General features: G+C 42.4%; 1 protein-coding gene across 2 annotated transcripts in view; it reads left to right on the forward strand.

Annotated features, from left to right (window-relative positions):
* The window catches only part of mgat5b (alpha-1,6-mannosylglycoprotein 6-beta-N-acetylglucosaminyltransferase B), a 68,059-nt gene that overhangs the window by 20,307 nt on the left and 29,242 nt on the right, over positions 1–18,510 (forward strand). For both annotated transcript variants that reach the window (XM_084371637.1, XM_084371638.1), the window contains 6 exons: positions 2–146; positions 4,392–4,501; positions 6,847–6,920; positions 8,184–8,351; positions 10,538–10,702; positions 17,210–17,379. In XM_084371637.1, the coding sequence (XP_084227763.1) occupies positions 2–146; positions 4,392–4,501; positions 6,847–6,920; positions 8,184–8,351; positions 10,538–10,702; positions 17,210–17,379 (832 nt within the window). The remainder of the gene's footprint in view (position 1; positions 147–4,391; positions 4,502–6,846; positions 6,921–8,183; positions 8,352–10,537; positions 10,703–17,209; positions 17,380–18,510) is intronic.

The following is an 18,510-nucleotide window of genomic DNA, read 5'->3' on the forward strand; positions in this document are numbered from 1 at the left end:
GTGCTTGGTGGCCAAGAATCTCGCGGCGTGCTGAGGAAAATCAGCGACATGCTGGAGGTCATCATGAAGAGGATGGATGCTCTGTCCAAACTGGGTAACACGACAGACACCCACAGGCTGGATGAGCTCAGCTCAGCCCTGGACAGGTACAGCATGTTGGTTTCTAAAGCCCGTCAAAGGTGTTTTAAAGTAGATTTAGCTAATGCAACCTGCTGTCATGTAGGGTTGCTGAAGAAGGCAGCATATTACCTGCACTAATGTTCGAAAATTGCAACTGACTGTTGAAGAAAGTGCTCTTTTCGACTTACTCTTTAAGAGTAATGGCACAAAATGGTTCAGCTCATTTTTGCCAAAGGAGCACTTGTCAAAAACTGTATGTCAGGCAAAGTAAGTAAAAGACTTGATGAAATTTCTATGTCGTAATGTCAGTGTGGCCCACTCAAGAGATCATGGAAGGAAACTTCACCAAAATTAGTGTCAGCATTCAAGTCCATTATTGGCTTTGGAAGCAAATCCGCACAAAATAATCCCCTCACAAGATCCACTAAGTTGCGATTCTGGAGCTTTTGATCATGTCACATGATGTTCATCAACAGCAGAATTCACCCGTTAGTACCAAGTTTTAACATCGACAGTTTCATGACAACTGTGAGAAGGATTGTATATGATGGAACGTGCCAGAACTGAATGGACCTCATGGATATGAATATGACAGGTGGCCAATTCTTACATATTGCACCTTTTTTAAAATGGCAGGGTTTTATGTTATGTCACTCTATTCAACAATCTTAAATAATCTGCTGTTAGGAGCCATAATCAATCATTCCTGAGGCATTCAGTATGCAGTACACAGTGTCTGTATGGGTGCTCTAGCCTGCACAGATGTGATCCAATTACCATGACGCACCGCCTTCTGGTGAGAGACAGCCAGCCAAAAGGACTCTATTAACTGATTCAGGACATTTATCTTTTTTAAATCAGCGAAACTAAAAAGTGTTTTTGGTCATCTCGTCACATGTGCCAAGAGAGATGCTGAAAATAAGCCAGGGAAGAGCAGCAGCTAATGGTCTGCAGAATATTCAGCTCAGCTTTCAAGTTCAACCTGTGTGCTATAGGTGAATTTCACTGGCATGGTAATGGTAAGATAAGAAATGTGGGAGGCTGAAGAGGACTGTGTGAAGAAAGGAAGCGGGCCAAGTGTAGAGCCCTGGGGCATCCCTGTAGAGCAGGTGCACGCTGTGAATAGAGGCTCGTTCTACTGAAACCTTGAGTTGAAGATGATGATACATGTAGAGAACAAAGCCCATCCTACTCTCTGGGCAGCTGGAGCAATGAAAGAGACTGTCATATATAAAAAAAAAAGAAAAAACACAGGAAGAGCAGGGGTCTTGCTGGACAAGTTGAAGCTGCCAGCCCCGAGTTATGGGTGCTCTGCTGTTGCCGTGGCAACAGACCTTTTTCTTGTGAGCCCACCTGCTCCAGGTTTGAGGAGGAGGAAGCTTGCTCTTGTTTCTGCCTTTCCCTTCTGGACATCACCTCACAGCCGGGAAATATCTGTTCTGAAATCCTACTTCAGTCGAGCCTGCACTGCCACACGCAACCTACACGACACACAGCCACCTCCGATGATACATGAGTGTTGTCGTAGCATTTGCAATTTACAATATGTCTGGCTGTGACTCCTGCTGACTGCAAATAATTAGCAGTGATAGAAGAGGTGCGACACCACACCTGACCTGACTTTCAGAAGCCTACGGGGAAACATATATTGTACTTTGACCAAAACTATGCACATAATGACTTTTATCTGCAGTTTGATATTACAGAATTTAATTCCCTCAAAACGCCCTGTGGATATCCTCTCAGTCATATTGTTCTAACAATCATTTAATTGGCCTCGCAGGGACTGAAGTGGAAATGCTACGGTGAAAAAAGGCCAAATAGTTTTGAAACCAACTCCGCGGTTAAAATATATCTCATTCTGACATTACATACACATTAAAAAAACTCTGTTTGGCTCAGGGTCAGGGTTGACCTTAACGGTTATCATGCAGGAAAAACTTTGCCCACCTGGTGCGTTGTTTAAAAGCAATTACGTTGTCCTCTAGCTCTTCAGCAGTTGATAGCCTCTCCAGGGTCAGGAGGGTCCCTGCACTGTAAATATGCGACGGCTCCTCGTGACACCACAAATTTCTGTCTGCAGTACCAGACAGTGAAAGCTTTTGTGCAGCTGCATAATAATCATTGCTCTGTGTGTGTGTACTCGACTGTGCTACTGTATGTCAGCGTGTCTGCGTAATTGCCAATTAATTTGCGCTGACCTGCTAGTCAGAAGCATACAAGCGAAGGTTTGGCTACCACTTGCCTCCTGGGCACAATGTGGAAAAATGAAATTGGGGCTTAGGATTATGTTAAGTTATGCGTTTAAGCACAGTTAGATTGCTTTCCCCTGGAACACGCACAGAAAGACACGCTGCCTCAATGAAATCAGTTTTGCTTCTTGATCTGCATCCGGCTCAGAACTGCTGTTCCATTCGTTGGTATGAGTTTACATATTCAGAGCTGTTTAATGAGAAATGTAAATCCCAGAAATAATACGACGCAACAAGAGAGTCTCATTAAAATGATTCATTTAGGTGTTTTTTCATGTAAAACAGGGCAATGTTGGTTGATTGTAACAAACAAACACATCATTAAAGTTTTGTGTTGATGTGCAAAACTTTTTTAAGTTTAGACTTTTCTCTCCAGTGTCTGCTTGTCAGAGGTTATCCAGTTTGTCTGAATCGTGCAGAGACGAGGATCACACTGCAAAGTTCTTTCCACCAGTTTAATGGGATCCACCAGTAACTGCTAACATAAAGTATTAACAAGCTTTCCTCTTGCAAACTGCTCTCCGTAAAGCTCAACCAGCACGTTTGAAAATGAGCTGATCTAAACATCTACTTAAATGGACAATATAACATGATAGAACAACATTTCTTTACAAACGTTTCCTTCCTTCACCGCTGGATTTTATCGAGCAGTGAATCAAAAGAATCCTGCAGCGTGTTTGGCTAAGAGAGCCTACAACTAACTGCGCTAATAGCTTACAGCAGAGCTAAACGCACAGCAGGACTGAGAATTTCTGTTCAGAGGAACATGAAGCGTTTAATGTGACAACACAACAAGTTCAGTTAATACATTTACTGAAGTACTCTAGCTGAGTACAGTTTGGAGGTGAAAGTACTTTGAGTTTGCAGTTTTCACTTAACTTGTGGCTACATCATTTTGCCAAACTTCTGTCTGAGATGAAAGTAACCAGATAGGAGCAGTGACCAGGTGGTGGAGGAGTAGCTTCAGGGCACAAAGACCTCAGCACAAAGACTGAGATGACCGAGACTGAGACAGAAATCTTCAGAAATGTGGTGTCCTGTTTACGTTTTCTTAACTCTGTTTACAGATCACTTCGTTGGTGAGTGATCGACCCCAAAAATCCTAATTGGTGCGCCCTAGTTGTGGCGCTACTAGCTTCAACAATGGTTGCACCAACTTCAGACAAACAAAGTCAGCAAGCAGTCAAGTCTTATAAGCATTTTTTCTTTTCTCTTTCGGACATCTTTTCTGATGCATTGCATACATCCATGAACTAGTAATGGAGGTAATTGCTGTGCATTACTGAAGCCTCTTTCCTTTGAAGGTTCATTGTTACACAGAAAGATACGTATGGTAATAAGCACCTTGTAGAGCAGTTAATGTGCCATGGGCTTGTTTCCGGTAATTCCGTCTTTGAATATATTGTGATGAAATTAGACTCTGAGGTAAGATGAAACTTCTACTAAATCTGAGGCTCTACTGAACAAAGCTTTAGATCATTTGCTGTTGGTCTGTTTCTTGCAGCCAAGCTACAGATCTCCAAAATCTTGGAAATTCAACAATGTACTATGATGTATTTTGCAAACGCTCCACTTCTCTTTACTCCCTCTGTGTTTCATTTGCTTCTCCATTGTAAATATTGGTTACTGATTGTATTGCCGACAGCTTTTAGGCCACAGAGGTCAAGAGCGGTGAGACAGATTTGCTAACAGTCTAATTGTCTTCTGTTTTTATCTCCCCCAGGGACGCTTTAATATGCCGGCTTACTTTTTTTTTTCTCAACAAATGAATTACTTGTCAGTGTTTAAAAGCTTTTTCGATTTCACGCCTCAAGTTCTTGACAATTAGCAATTTTTCCGCCACTTCATGCTCGCTGTGATGGTTGAAAAACAACAAATACTTCTGAATGGAAGGGAGCTATAAAAGAAATGTAGCGTTTTGTTTGAAAGCACCTGATTGCAACTTGAAGAGCATTACAAGATGGTTGATGCTGGCGTATTTTTAGATATTCTCCCTTCCTCTTTGTGTGTGTGTGACAGGATTCAGCCTATAGGGCTCGTGGAGCGGATTCAGGCCATAGCCCAGAACATGTCTGACATGGCGGTGAGGGTGGAGCAGATCCTACAGCGCAGCATGGCCAACAACAGAGGTACGGTTTTATAACACCCCTGGAGAATACAAACATATCTGCCTCCCTACACATGACCCCCTCCCCTCCTCTTCCCTTTCCTGTCTATGTCAAATCCAACCAATCTGGAGACACTTTTCCCCTCTGCCCACATAAGCCCGACTGTCAAGCCTGGATCCAGTTGAACACTTGAATGCACAATTTATGTCTAACGTGCGCTTGCTGGCTGATCATACAGAACATGACAGACATTATTCACGGCACATCACCCGTTCAAATAGCAAGCCACCGTTTATGCCCCGTACAGAAAGGGGCTTCTTTTTGTTCTTGCCAAATCATAACCACACAACATGCAGGATGTTTAAATCGTGATGAAAAATTACTATCTTGTTAATTGGATCCGGGCCTGTCTGCTTCCTTTATTAGCCTCCATCCTCATTTTCTTTATAGGACATCGGACAGTTTTCAATTCCTCTCTTGTATCCACTAGGTTGCACTTTATGACCGAAAACTATTCAGCTCACCGTCTCATTAAAATGCCGTCAAGTTAATTTGTCTGTTGTCATAATGTCTGATATAATTTAAATAAGGCTGATCTGAACCCGGTGAAGTTTTGACGGCGGCAGGCGGTAGCACTTTTCATTGTGAGAGGTCTGTCGTTATCATGCTAATCAGACAGAATGGCTGGCAATTATTTGTCTGTGATTGTGCTCTTCGCCGCTTGGCAGGATGCTGGCGGAGGGGCTTGCAACTGCTCCTTTAATTAGGCCGACTAGTGTCGGGCTTCAAGGAGAAGAAAGGAGGGGAGAGGAAGGAAAGAGAGCAGCAGAGAGAGGCAGGAAAGATGGGGAGAAAAGGAGAAAGAGGGAAAGAAAGAAGGAGGGGGATTATGATTTTTATGAATCACACTAATGCAATCTATCTATAGTAAATCTTTTGAGCGGGTTGAAGAGACTTGAGCCATTCAGCAGGGGAGGCCAAGCTTTTACAGGAGCTCGTTAGCTAGCTCTACTCTCTAATTTATCTCTGTTCATCCCAAAGGCAGGAGGATATACGTGTGCTGTAATATAAAAGACAAATAGGCTCAAAGCCCAGGGGAAAAGCTGTAAAGATCTGTTTGATCAGTGGTCAATTAGGAATCCCAAAGCCAGTTAATCCATCTATTTATACATATTAATTGAATGGAGCTGGGTGTCGTATCACAAATTTAATTCTTATATTAAATCTGATAAGCTAACAGAGTGGAGTGAAGGTCGATAGAATTTATGACAGGGATACAAAACAGGTTATGCTTTATAGTAAGGTCCTTGTAATAAACTACAGGTAGTCGAGGTGATTTATTTGTTGTTTTCCAAATAGGGTTGCAAATAGTGCATTTTTTTGATTTTGCGTTGGGGTGTATACAAACAACAGCAACAAGATATTGATGATAATATGGTCGGAATCTTCACAATAAATGTCCTCTTCCCGCTCCAGTCCTACACTCTGTCGGATGCAACAGCTTGATCTGAGATGTTGTGGTTGAAACAGGTCTCTGTAAAGATGTAGTAGAAACAGTTCTTTGTAAAGATGTGGTGGAGGCGGGTCTCTGTAAAGATGTGGTGGAGGCGGGTCTCTGTAAAGACGTTGGTGCAACAGTCTCCTGAGTCCCATTTCATTATCATTAGCCAGGAGCAGCCATAATTTCAAGATGGATTAGCATGGCTCTTATCCTAACTGTCTTCCTCTCCTCCTTGGGGTCGTTCGGCTGGTCAGGTTAGGTAGCTTGGGCTGCGATCCTTCTAAAACTATGTCCTTCATCCAAAACCCATGCTTTCTTGTCCAATGCTGATGAATAATTTTATGTCATAGATCATTCTTGTTTCATCAATAAAGCAAGGAAAACCACTGTTGCCATGGCCCTGATAAAACCTTAAATTAAAGGATATATTAACCTTAATAAGGCATCGTTCTCACTTTGGATCCAGAATCGGCAAAAAGCATAGTTAATTGTAAATAAGTGCATAGTGAACTGCTAGTGAATGTATAATATAGTATGTATGAATCTTAATGGAGCAAATAGCTTTAAAAATGAAAGTAAGTTAAACTCAATAAATGTGTTTGTAATGCTATTATAAAAAGCTCAAGTTTCTTATTTACATTCTGCTTATTTCATGGACCTTCATGTAACGGCCACACATGTAAAAACACTATAGATAGATCTGGATGTACTCTGCCAGCATGTTTTCCTCACCTTCCTCTTTGTGTTTGACTTTAATGTCTTTGTCCTGACTGGAAAAAGTCCAAACAATGCAGCTTTTCTGCTGATTTGTGTGGTCCGCATGTACAGGCTTTGATAAATGCCCTGCATTTTTCTTTTCCTCCAGTCAGGGATGGAGCATTAGGACAATGCGAGACTCCTAAAGATCCCCGTTATCCGGACTGTCCCAGCAAGATGGATGTAAGTCTTCATATCTCACTTAAGTCCAAACAATTTCACCCGCAGAGCAAATATCCCGATGTCCTCTCTGGGCGACTCACCTTGGCGTGACATCAATTTTGTATAATAAGATAAGAGGATGTATGAATTGTCTGAGCGACAAATTCTACTAGGCGACAGCAGAGTACAATATATACATACATTAGTAGTGTGTACAATATAAAGATAAACAATACAGCGTGTACAAAATGTGCCTCTATTTAGGGATGTGAAATTCTTAGTCAGTTCTTGAGCATATATTCAATCTTACAAATTAATGCAACAACTTTGAATGTAACCTCCTTTAACATAAGAAATATTCTTTTTTGAAAAATAACTGCTTTAAAAGCCTTTTTAGCCTGCTATACTACATACTTAAAGCAACATTATGCAGAAATTGGCATCATCTTATTTGCAGAAAATTGGCTGATACCGACGTCCAGCCGATCTATCAGTGCATCCATGCATCATTTTATCAACGTGTCTGGAAGTCATGAATAAATGCAAGAGAAGCTCATGATTAAAAAATATCCATCGTATGTTCAGTATATAGCTTTAGCCGAGAGGTGTGCATCAACGTTCTGCCATGTGTGTACACTGTACTGTAACATATGTACAGAAATGCATACATGTGCAAGGTGCACTGTTCACTATTCATAGTACCACAAACATGGTTATGCATGAAGTAGGCCTCCATACATATGGACCAATCATACACATGTAATATGTTCTCATTAAAACTATTTCTAGTCTGTGTGGGCTGCACAGGTCTCCTGCTTTAGTATAACCAGGTGTTTTTGAACAGAAGGTAATTTCAGTTCTGTCAGCAGAAAACAGAAGACGCTCTACCCTGAGGGGATGTGCCTTTAGCTCGCAAAAGAAAGAGTGGGACATCTGCGACAGAGTTTTGGGAAGTCCTGGCAAGTCGGGCTATTAACAAAAACAGCTATTTCACTACTTAATTATCCTCTCTGGCTCCTGCACTTCGAGGTCCACTACCGCAAAGAACAATGCATGTCTGAAAATAAGTTGACCTGTGAGTGGGAACCCATTAAAACTCAATTATCTGTATTACTTGACCCCAGAGAATCAAAGGTTCTTGGTTGGCTCAACCCAGATTTAAACATCTTTTTCCATCTTTAGCCAAATGTAGTGTTGTGCCCTGAAGGAGTATACTTTTGTATAATGTCTAAACATTTTATACACATTTTTGAGAGACAACCATTTGGGCCTTTGTCTTTCCAGTGGATGCGGGCTCGTTGGACCTCAGACCCTTGCTATGCCTTTTATGGCGTGGACGGCTCCGATTGCTCCTTCCTCGTCTACCTGAGCGAGGTGGAGTGGTTCTGCCCCCCTCTGGCCTGGAGGAACCAGACTGCCACACCCACCTTAAAGCCTCCGCCCAAGAGACAGGTAACACAACATTTTCATATCATCCTTTGTTAATTCCACAATAACACAGTTGGCTGAGGAGCAGAGCGCAGGGCAACAAATTGATGTAAAGGTGAAACAATTTCCCTCGACAGCACAAGCAGTCTGTTTCTCACACCTGCTCGGTGCGAGGGAAAGTCTGAAATTCTCTGGCTAGAAGAGCCAGCTGCTGACTCAACTGAGGAGGCACATAGTCGTCGACACTCATCACATGCCAACGGAGGTGTCAAAGCATTTAGCAGCAACAAGAAATCTTAAAGACAGAAAAAACACAAAGAGCAGAATGCTGAATATCAAGGTGCTGTAAAAAAAGCTGCTACTGTAGATTTAGTAGCCTGACACTGATGAGTTGCTTATATTCCAAGTTCAAGCAGAGCATTTATTACTTCAGTTTTTTGATCAACAGCTCTTGGGAAAGTCTGAATACCTAACTGTCTCTCAGAGGGAGCTGGCTGTCATCCCCGGTTTTCATTGCTGTTTGGCTTCCTGCATCATTTCATTTTTAATTTCAGCACCGTGCGCGTGATGCGTTGTGCCTACAATCGCTCCTCAAGGTCTATCCCACCGTTCGCCTCCTCCCTCTCTTTCCTCTCTCTCTCCTGAGTAAAGCACAGCCTGCACGGCGGGGCCCTGATGTGAATTCACTCCGCAGCGCTACCGCCTGCTCTAATTGCCAGCCTGTATTCACTGAGACTAAACCCACGGCTTCCCTCGGGTACTCTGCATTTTGCTGTGCGGTACACAAGTTACTCTTGAGAGCTATAACTCACCTGCATTGTGAGAGTGCAGTACAGCTCTGCATATTGATTTTGCCTTTTGACAGAATTTCTTTTATATAGCGTCTGTGTGTGTTTGAGAGACAGACAGATTGTGCGCATCGGTTTTATTTTTCATAAGTCCTCCGTGCTCCCCTATGCGGTTGCTCTATTGATTAATCCTCACACCCCGGTATCTCGCTGTGATGCAGTGATTATGGTGGGCAGAGGAGGAGATGTAAAATGAGAGCAGACTATTTATGAGGATGATCCAGGAATCCCTCAGGCGGCCTGTTTAATACTATCAGATAACAGGATATAACAGGCTCTCTGTGCCCTATACAGTCCCATCTATGCCCAATGAAAATGTAGAAAACAGCCCACCCACTTTTTCAAATGATTAGTCCCACACTAACACACTTTCACCATGCTGAAACTGTCGGTCTATTCACCCGCCCTCTTTTCGGAGCCATGTTCAAATCCATTCCGCTTTCTTCTTGGAAAATTCCCAAATCAATTAAATTCCAGACCACGTTTTCACTGCTACATTGCGCCCAGGCAGACTGACATACGAACAGATAGACGCGAGCGCTCCGCTCACGTCAACTAGTCATTGATGCCCAAATGCCAGGCAGCTTAGTTCAGGTGGGTTAAACACTGTCGCCGCAAAAGGCCTTGATCAAAGAGAGTATACGTGGTAGGAAGGAGGGAAACATGACAGGACAGAGGAAAGTGCGATGGCAAATGTGCGAGAAAGAAAGGGACGAAAAAGAGGAAAAGAAGGGACAAAATAACTAAAACAAAAAAAGGATGGAGGATATCGAGGCAGGGAGGAGCTCAAGCTGTAAACTTTGATTTTTCTCTAAGTCTTTCAGTTGTTGGTGCAGTGCCTCCATTACACTAGTTGAAACAACTGGGCACCTGATAACTGTGTCAGGTTATAGAGAACAGCAAAAGCACCAATCCCCTTAAGTCATTGTTGGTGAGTAATCGTCACATTAAGTCACATTAATTTATATATTTAATTAGATTTTCTGGTTATATTTGGTGGATATTAAAGGTGCAATATGTAGTGCTAAGTTTTTTTTTTATGCCTAAACAAACTTAATAAACTCTTTGTTTGGATAAAAGCGTCAATCCACCTTTAAAATGAACCAGAATACAGGAAATTGAATCTACTGTTAAAAATGTTCTCCCCCAGAGCCTCTCACCTACATTTGAAATGCTTCCTACGCCCATTGTATCTGTTCTATCATAGTTTTTTAATCATCCCATCCCTTCCGCTTCAGGTGCTGTTGTTTAGTATTTTCTGGTGCAGAACTTCCACATAAAGAAATAACAACACGGGCTCATGACGAGGCCACAGCAGACGTTCTCTACACTTATGATTTTTTTATCGCTTCTGTCATGCAGGCTGTTTTCCAGTCCGACATCGGGACTCTGCTGGAGCAGGTGGGCACCGGGAAGGAATCGCTGAGCTTCATGAAGAGGCGCATACGCAGGATGGCGGCTCAGTGGGCCTCCGCCGCTCGGCGGCTGGATGACAAGCTCCGCACCCACTGGAGAGAGCAGAAAAGGGTGAATACGAGGCACACACTGGAGGATGAAGGTGTAGGAGAGAGAACAAGAGAACGAGCCTGTGTTGTGGTTTCATCTTTTCAAAGTGTTGTTGCTGCAACAGACTGCAGAAGAGGCGCCTGTAAAAATTCTCAACAGATTTCTTGTTTTTTGTAAGTCTGCAAACATATTCCTCGTCCCCTAATTTGACATAAATCCATCTGTTTAGGAATTAAAGAAAGAAAAAAGGGACGTTTTGGATCAAAGAGTTGTGAGGAAGCCAGACAATCGTTTAATGCCCACATGTGAGGCTGCGAAGTTACCAGAACAGCTGTGACATTTTGTTCGACTAACAGTTTGTTCTTTTATCTCCAGTTCCTCAGATTGTTGAGTGAAAGACATAAGATGATAATGATGCGGAGGAACTCCTAGCAGGCATTGATTGGCTTTGTTGCACTTTCCCCACTGACATTTACAGGGACATTTCCACAACGTGTCAAAGAGCGCTGCCTGCTGCAGCAGAGGAATGATGAAATGTCGATGACATTAGGTCCCTCCTGGCATACATGTTAAAACCTTTGCAAACTACACCAGGGATGTGTCCTCATGGTGAGGCGTTTGGGTCGCCTATTAGCAAATATACAGTAAAGACAACCAAGATATATGTGACATAGATAATTTTGTATCGTGCAGACCGTCACGCGCTCAGTACAGCGACGTGTCGGCGTTCCAAATCGCTGCACTTTCATCCTTTGATCGTCAAGTTATTTTTGCCTTTTTGTATCCGTTTGAAGTCTTGATGACAAAAGTGATTTGTTTGGTGTTGAAGTGCTCTCCTATTGCTGCCTGTGGGGGTGCAAGCAGTCTTCTTTCCCCTCGCTCTGCTCAGATTTGCGGTGAAAATAACCAAGCGGTGGTTGACGCGATATGAAATACAGCCGCTCGGTCAGTTCACTTTGTTTCAGACTTGCAGACATTCAAAACATCCTCTTCCATAACACATGACATCATCACTATCATGCCCTCAAGATAGACTCTACACCAGAGTAGCCAGAATCCACATTGGACGTATATGTATCCTTGTCACCGCCTGACATGTGGGATCATTTACGCTGACACAATAATATCCTATAAGTGACTCACAGTACTGCTCTATATACCCGCACTATAGGTGAGCAGAAAATAGGGTTTCAGTCATTCCCTTCACATTTCTTGAACACCGTTTATGTACAATAGTAATAGACAGTAATCATATTTATTATACTGTATACTGCCCACCAGATGTTTTGAGTGGAAAATTATCATGTTTGTGCCGTTTTATTTTTTATGAGTTACAATACCATTTGAATATGAATGATCCCTAATTATTAGTTATTTCTTCATAATAAAGTCCGTCAATTGGAACCATTTTTCAGCTCTTTTAAGATGAAATCGCTAAAAGTGTTAGCGCGCATCACGTCTAAAGTATTTAATAACCTGAGAATCAGACTCAACAACAGCAACAGCTTTAAACATCAGCAGCCTTCCAGTAACAGACTCGATACTCAACAACTGTTCACAAACAGCTTTGCAGGGAGAAAATGTACAGTAGCCGAATAATTAGCATATGAGTAAAATGATTCATTATAAAAACAAGAGCTCAGCCTTACCTCAGGCATTTAGAGTTTATTTTGCCTGAAGCCTCATTCATTCTCTGACCCTTCCTCAACACATTTGCATGCATATCTGTATGGAGCATCACGCTGATAAAGCACAGCGCCATTACATGTGGGTTTACATTTCACAGTGAAGTGGCTGAGCGATGTTTTTGTAGATCTCAGCTTGGGCAAATCGTTTTATGCCCGAAAATGTGGACAGCTCTCCACAAATCTCTCTGAAGCTGGAAAGAGGCTTGATACTCCAAGAGCTTAAATGAAACATGAGGAATGAAAGAAAATTCATTTGTAGTGTTTTGCCTTCTGTAAACGAGCTGACAGTATCCTGCCGTGTGTGTGTGTGTGTGTGTGTGTGTGTGTGTGTGTGTGCTCAGTTTTTTCCTTCATCGGCCAGTTTTCAGCTGGATAAATCAAAGCCTGTTCTGTAAATAACATTACAGACCAAATGTCTGTTTCTTCCCCACTGGGGAGTGGGCTTTGTTTATTGTAATGGTGTGTTTGACAGTAATGGTTACTGTCATTAACCAGAGCCTGCAGGCTTGGCTGCTGTCACTGAAACACTGAGTGCTGTTGAGAAAACAGACATGGACAGACTTGTAGAGGAGGGAGATGTTTCGTGGACTGTCTCCGTCTCTTTTTTTCTGCTTCCTGTTCTGTATTTTCTTCTGGCATTTGAGTTACTCTTTACTTGGTATCCAAGTGATGTTTGAGTCATGATTAGTGATGTGACGTTCATACTCCATTAGGCTGTACTTTACCTGGAAGCACAGTGACTGGAACATGACGACTTGATGAGTCCAACTAAGTTATTATTATCTGCTCTGTAAATCACACGCAAATCAGACACGGAAAGGGAGACATTTATTTTGTACAGTATGTTTAACGCATGTTTTATTTTGAGTCACTACTAGAGCAGGTTTACATGCTTCATTGCTCAAAAAACATGTGTTTTCTCATACTGTCCAATGCTGCAGCACTGTATTCCCCCTCTGTCTGAAACACTCTGTTTGAGCTCTTATCTCTTTAAGGTCCCCCCTCCTGAACACCCAGTCACCTCTGATTGGTCAGCTCACACACGCCTGACCCAGCAGCGCTTACAAAACAGAGCAGCTGTGCGCCACTAGGCGTAAATTATGCAAATGTACGACTCTGTGACAGTGTGATGTGACAAAGTCACGTATTTAAAGGTGGGACTACTGACGAGGCGTTTCAGGAGCAGCGTTTTCTGTGGGAGAGAGGAGCTTCCATTTGACCTTTTTTACTTACAAGATCTTTTACATGCACATGAACATATAAAAACGCTGAAGGAAAGGAAAAAACAGAAAAACCCAATAGGTCTCCTTTAACGATGGTGCTACTATCTTAGCATCACGTTCTGTTTCAATGAAGCAAATCGAGTCATTTCATTTTAAACCATATTTTGTCACCGTTCTGTCACAGGCTGACTGTCACACCGAATAACAGCCTGCTAACGATCCTCTTGAAATAAAACACATTAGCATTCCTGCTAAATGCCTCTCCATAGCTACGTCTCGTCCTGCACCAAACAAACATTCACAGGGGAAAAGTGCGCTACTTACGGCAGTTTCCAGGCTAGATAGCTAATTAACTGTAAATGTCACTTTTGGTCCATTAAGATGCTGGTGTCATCCTCACTCATTAGTGCCAGTGTAGAAAACATACTGTATGCCCGTGGCTTGTATAAGCTACAGCCTAAGTTTGTTTACTTTGCGTTGTGTCGACTCGAAGATGTTTCCCTGTTGATTCTTGTTCTTGAACCAGTCCTCTTCTGAGATGCTTAACTTAACTCTAACCATGAAATGTGCAAGATGTAAGAATTGTAGTTGAATAAAGATGTCTATTGAAATTAGCATGCTAACCTGCTAGCGCCAGCTTGTCCTGGTCCAAAGCTCTCGTGCTAGCGGCGTAAACTCCAACACTCCTCTGGTGCACTCAAACTCCCACTCCGAACGGCTAGATGCACAGCTAACTGAGCTAACTAGGCAGCGGTATTGGCAGGAAGAAGTTACTCCTGGTACTATGTGCCCCGTTTGTTTTGAGTATATATTCAATAGGCGGCCAATTCTTACATATTGCACCTTTATGTCTGACCTCAACATAACCCAACCACTCATCTCTATTATGCCTAACCATAACCTGACCTGAACCCTAATCCCAACCATTAAGGCGCTGTGGGAAATATCATTTTAACAGGATGGAAACACTCTTCAAAGGGCAAACAGACTTCATAGCAAGACTTGTTTTCAGCCTGCCTGCTGCTGTCAATCCAAATCAGACCTCACCTCTAGCTGGCTGAGAGCAAAAAGAGCATTTCTAAAATTCCCCAAAGACAACTTTTTCTTCCTTCCAGTAATAAAAACCCACTTCTGATAAAAAAAACAAGACAACATACAAACATTATGCTTTCCACAAAAAGGGATGACTCAATTTTATTTCATTTGGACTTGAACCTTCAGTCATTGTACCACCAGTACAAAATGTGAACCCTGTGTTTGTACACTTTTTCTCCAAAGTTACTGTTCATTGATTATCATAATATTACATTTCTTTATTTTTCAGTCAAGTTTTGATGTCTAAATGCAAAGCTTTGTCCTCCCCCTCCTCAATTAGATGAAGACTTCTTCCCAACCACAGCAGTGAGCTTTAAATCTGACTTGCGGTGCTCATATATGTTCACAACGTTGCAGGCTGAGCAGCTTTGTGGCTCACACACAGGGGAAATCCATTGTGTCAGCAGTGCAGGTGATGAAACTTTGAATTGGATTGGTATGTGGTATTGAGCCTTTTCTAGTTAAAAGATCTAAGTGTGAAAAGCAGCCGTCTGAAAAGCAATATAGCATCAGACGGATAAAGACCGAACCTGCCAGTAACATATGAGGAAAGTCTAGTCTATTATAACTCGGACCCTTACATTAGCTGATTATCATCTTTTTAAACTAGACTAGTTTTGATATGGAATGAAATATGAATGTGCATCTGTACGCTTGTATTTTGAGCGATGGTTCAAGGGAAATTTCGATGATTTCAAGGGCAGTGAGACAAATGATGTCAGAAGGGTTCATGTTGATTCACCGTCACTGTCAAGCCTCTAAACAAACACGTGAATAAATATGTGGTCTCCGAGATTAACAAAATTGTCTTTGAAAGCTTTTTTCAAATCCAAAGTAATTGAGAAAATGCCATCTGTTGAAGAATCTAATTTCATTACATATTTAACAGCGTGGAAATACCATCCGTCCCCATCAGCAATTAAACCGCTCGTGTATAGTTCTGCATATCAATTAGCCCCCCAGCAGGTCAATGTTCATTTCAACTCCGCACACAGTTGATTGTATTTTTCAGGAGTTGCGTCGGCGGGAATATGCCGTCACTCCGCTTAGTCGCTTTCATTAAGACACTCAATTGCATTACAATTTGACATCAATGATCCGTGCCAAACACCTGCATTTATTTACAGTATATGAATCTTTTGAAACTCACAGAATCTCAATTATTCACCACCCAGGGCTGGAGATTGTCTTAATGTAATGTAAAATTGCTATAATGGCTTGTTTTTTTTAATTATAGTGCAGAAATGCATACATTTCATTCCAGTCAAGTACATTTAATTGATATAGCCCTGAATCACAACTCAGTGTGTCAGGGGGCTACAGTATGTGACAGTCTCTGTACTCAGACTCTTGATTTGAGTAAGGAAAACCCCTAAATGTCACGTATACAGAATTGACCAAAAACATCATCAGTATATAGATTGCAATGATAAAATATGTGAGGAATCTGGATCCAGGAGGACGACTGAGCAGCTTGTGGTGTCGCCAAGTGGCACCTGAGCCATACTGTTGTGTTTTAGCAAAAAACAACCCAAATCCAACACCCTGGGCACACAGATGGTAGTGACAAAAAGAAAGCCTTGATAACAAACTGACTCCAAAAAACAAAAGGCACTGGCAGAGGCAATAAAAGGAAGAGAACAAAAAGACTAGACCAAGTACGAACCAGGATGACACGAGGAACACAAGCAGCAAGGCAGGTGAGACACGAGGATCGAAAAACATGATGTGAAAATGCATCCAAACTGAGAGAGAGTGAGGGGAAAACACAGAATTAAACCTGTAATATGTAGGAATTCTACATTAAAATGTCTGAAAATGACTAGGTCTTCAAAATTTATTCTGTAGATTTGTGTACTTCCACTAACATTGTGTATCTTTTGTGTTTAAATTCAAGTCAACTCTCATTATTTGGCACTGACTCCGGTTCTGTCTCTTCTTTTCCCCTCTCCTCTCTGTAACATCTCCATGAAATAAAGTACATTTCCCATCCAGCTCCAGTCAGCAGTCAACATTACAGCAGCGTGACATAAACACATACAATGCGGGTCTGCCGCAGTCATGTTGATAGATGGGAGTGAAGATAAATCTAGATTTTAATCCACAAATTTAAAAAGTAATCTCTTGGCTCTCCTGCTGGTAAAAAATCCAAAACACTCTGCAAATGTCTTGTTTTGATAGAGTCCTCTAGCTGCAAGATTACATATTGTGCATTTATTACACCACGGAGGGTACACTAATAAGGCAGGTGAAACTAATAGGGCAATCAAAATGGAGGGAAAAAACACAAAGACAGGAAGTGTAAAATAGACATGCCACATGAGGATGAAACTTACAAAATAAAACAGGAAACAACTAAAATAAAACCCAAAGCCAGAACACGTACGACCTCCTCTCCACCATGCTGACCTGGAAGAGGACAGACCACACAAAGAATAATCTGAATATAAACACATTTTGATGACAAAATGAAATAAACCCCACTCATCTTTTGATTTGACTTATCTTGCCTTTCCTTTCAGATTCTAGTTCACGTTGGCTTTCTGACTGAGGAATCTGGGGACGTCTTCAGTCCCAAGGTGCTGAAGGGGGGTCCGCTGGGTGAGATGGTGCAATGGGCCGACATCCTCACAGCCCTCCATGTGCTGGGACACAACCTCAAGATCTCGGTTTCTCTCAAAGAGCTACACGGGTAAGATTAGATTTCACTTACCTCTCTCGATCCTCTTATTTTGAAGCTGTGGCCAGAGCCGCTGCAGCGGTTGTACAGTGCTCGGCTTTGCTCGACGATGTTTAGATACATCTATTGTGCAAACTATTATTCTTTGTAGCCTGTTTTGTTGAATGAAAATGCTTTCTTTAAGTGCCTTTCGAGTGACGAGGAGCCCAATCACAGCGCTCTTACCCCACACGCTGTTTTTTCGATCACCTTTGGCCACACCGAGATAAGCTATCTCTCCTTCCTGCAGAGTGCCGCCTCAGCCTGAAGGCTTGACAGCGTCTATACGCTTCCTGCCGCAGCTCACTGACTCAAGAGGGATAACGGGCTTGTCGCTCGTCATCGCAAGCATAAACACATATAGACAAGGCGGACTGTTTCTTCCAAAAATAAAGGATTATTGATTGTCACACCTTTCCACTCCTGCCTCGCACATTGTCTCCGGCTTCACGCTGGCTGGTCAGGAAAATGACCGCGCGCAAGACGAGACCCGCTGTCGATTCCAGCGGGCGGTGTGGAGCTGCGACGGACGGACTGACGCTAATGCTCGCTTGTTATTGAGCACCGTATGTATCCAGTGCTGTAGGGAGGAGGTGAGGGCATCGATGGGTTCGAGCTGCCCTTTGATCTGAAATTTCAGGCCGCGAAGAAAAGCAGCTTTGATACGCACAGACTAGGGTAGATCAGCGGAGGTGGTGAGGAGGCCCCAGTGGGAATGCTTCTGCCGCCCGTGCTATTATTTACCCGGCTAATTGGTGTCATGGTGTATTGAATCACTGCGCGCTGTCTCCGCTGGGAACGCCATCAGAGATGTTTAGAAAATTGCACAAGTTATGACAGAGACTCAGAAAGGGCCAAGGTTAGGATAATACAGCCCAACAGCTGACTGTAGCCTGTGTGTATGTATGTATGTATGTTTACGCTACAGCAGTATCTGAGGTTTTATTGGTAAATGATGTACTTTCTATGAGTGTGCATCAGGGCTGATATTGGTCTCTATTCATGAGGAAATAAAATGTTCAGCCTCGGAGATACTATAATGTAGAATGGCACCATATCCTCCCTCTATATGAACACAGCTCGGTGTACATATCCTACTTTCTT

The sequence above is a fragment of the Pagrus pagrus genome, assembly GCF_965226575.1.
Source record: "Pagrus pagrus genome assembly, chromosome: 13".
Lineage (NCBI taxonomy): Eukaryota > Metazoa > Chordata > Actinopteri > Spariformes > Sparidae > Pagrus > Pagrus pagrus.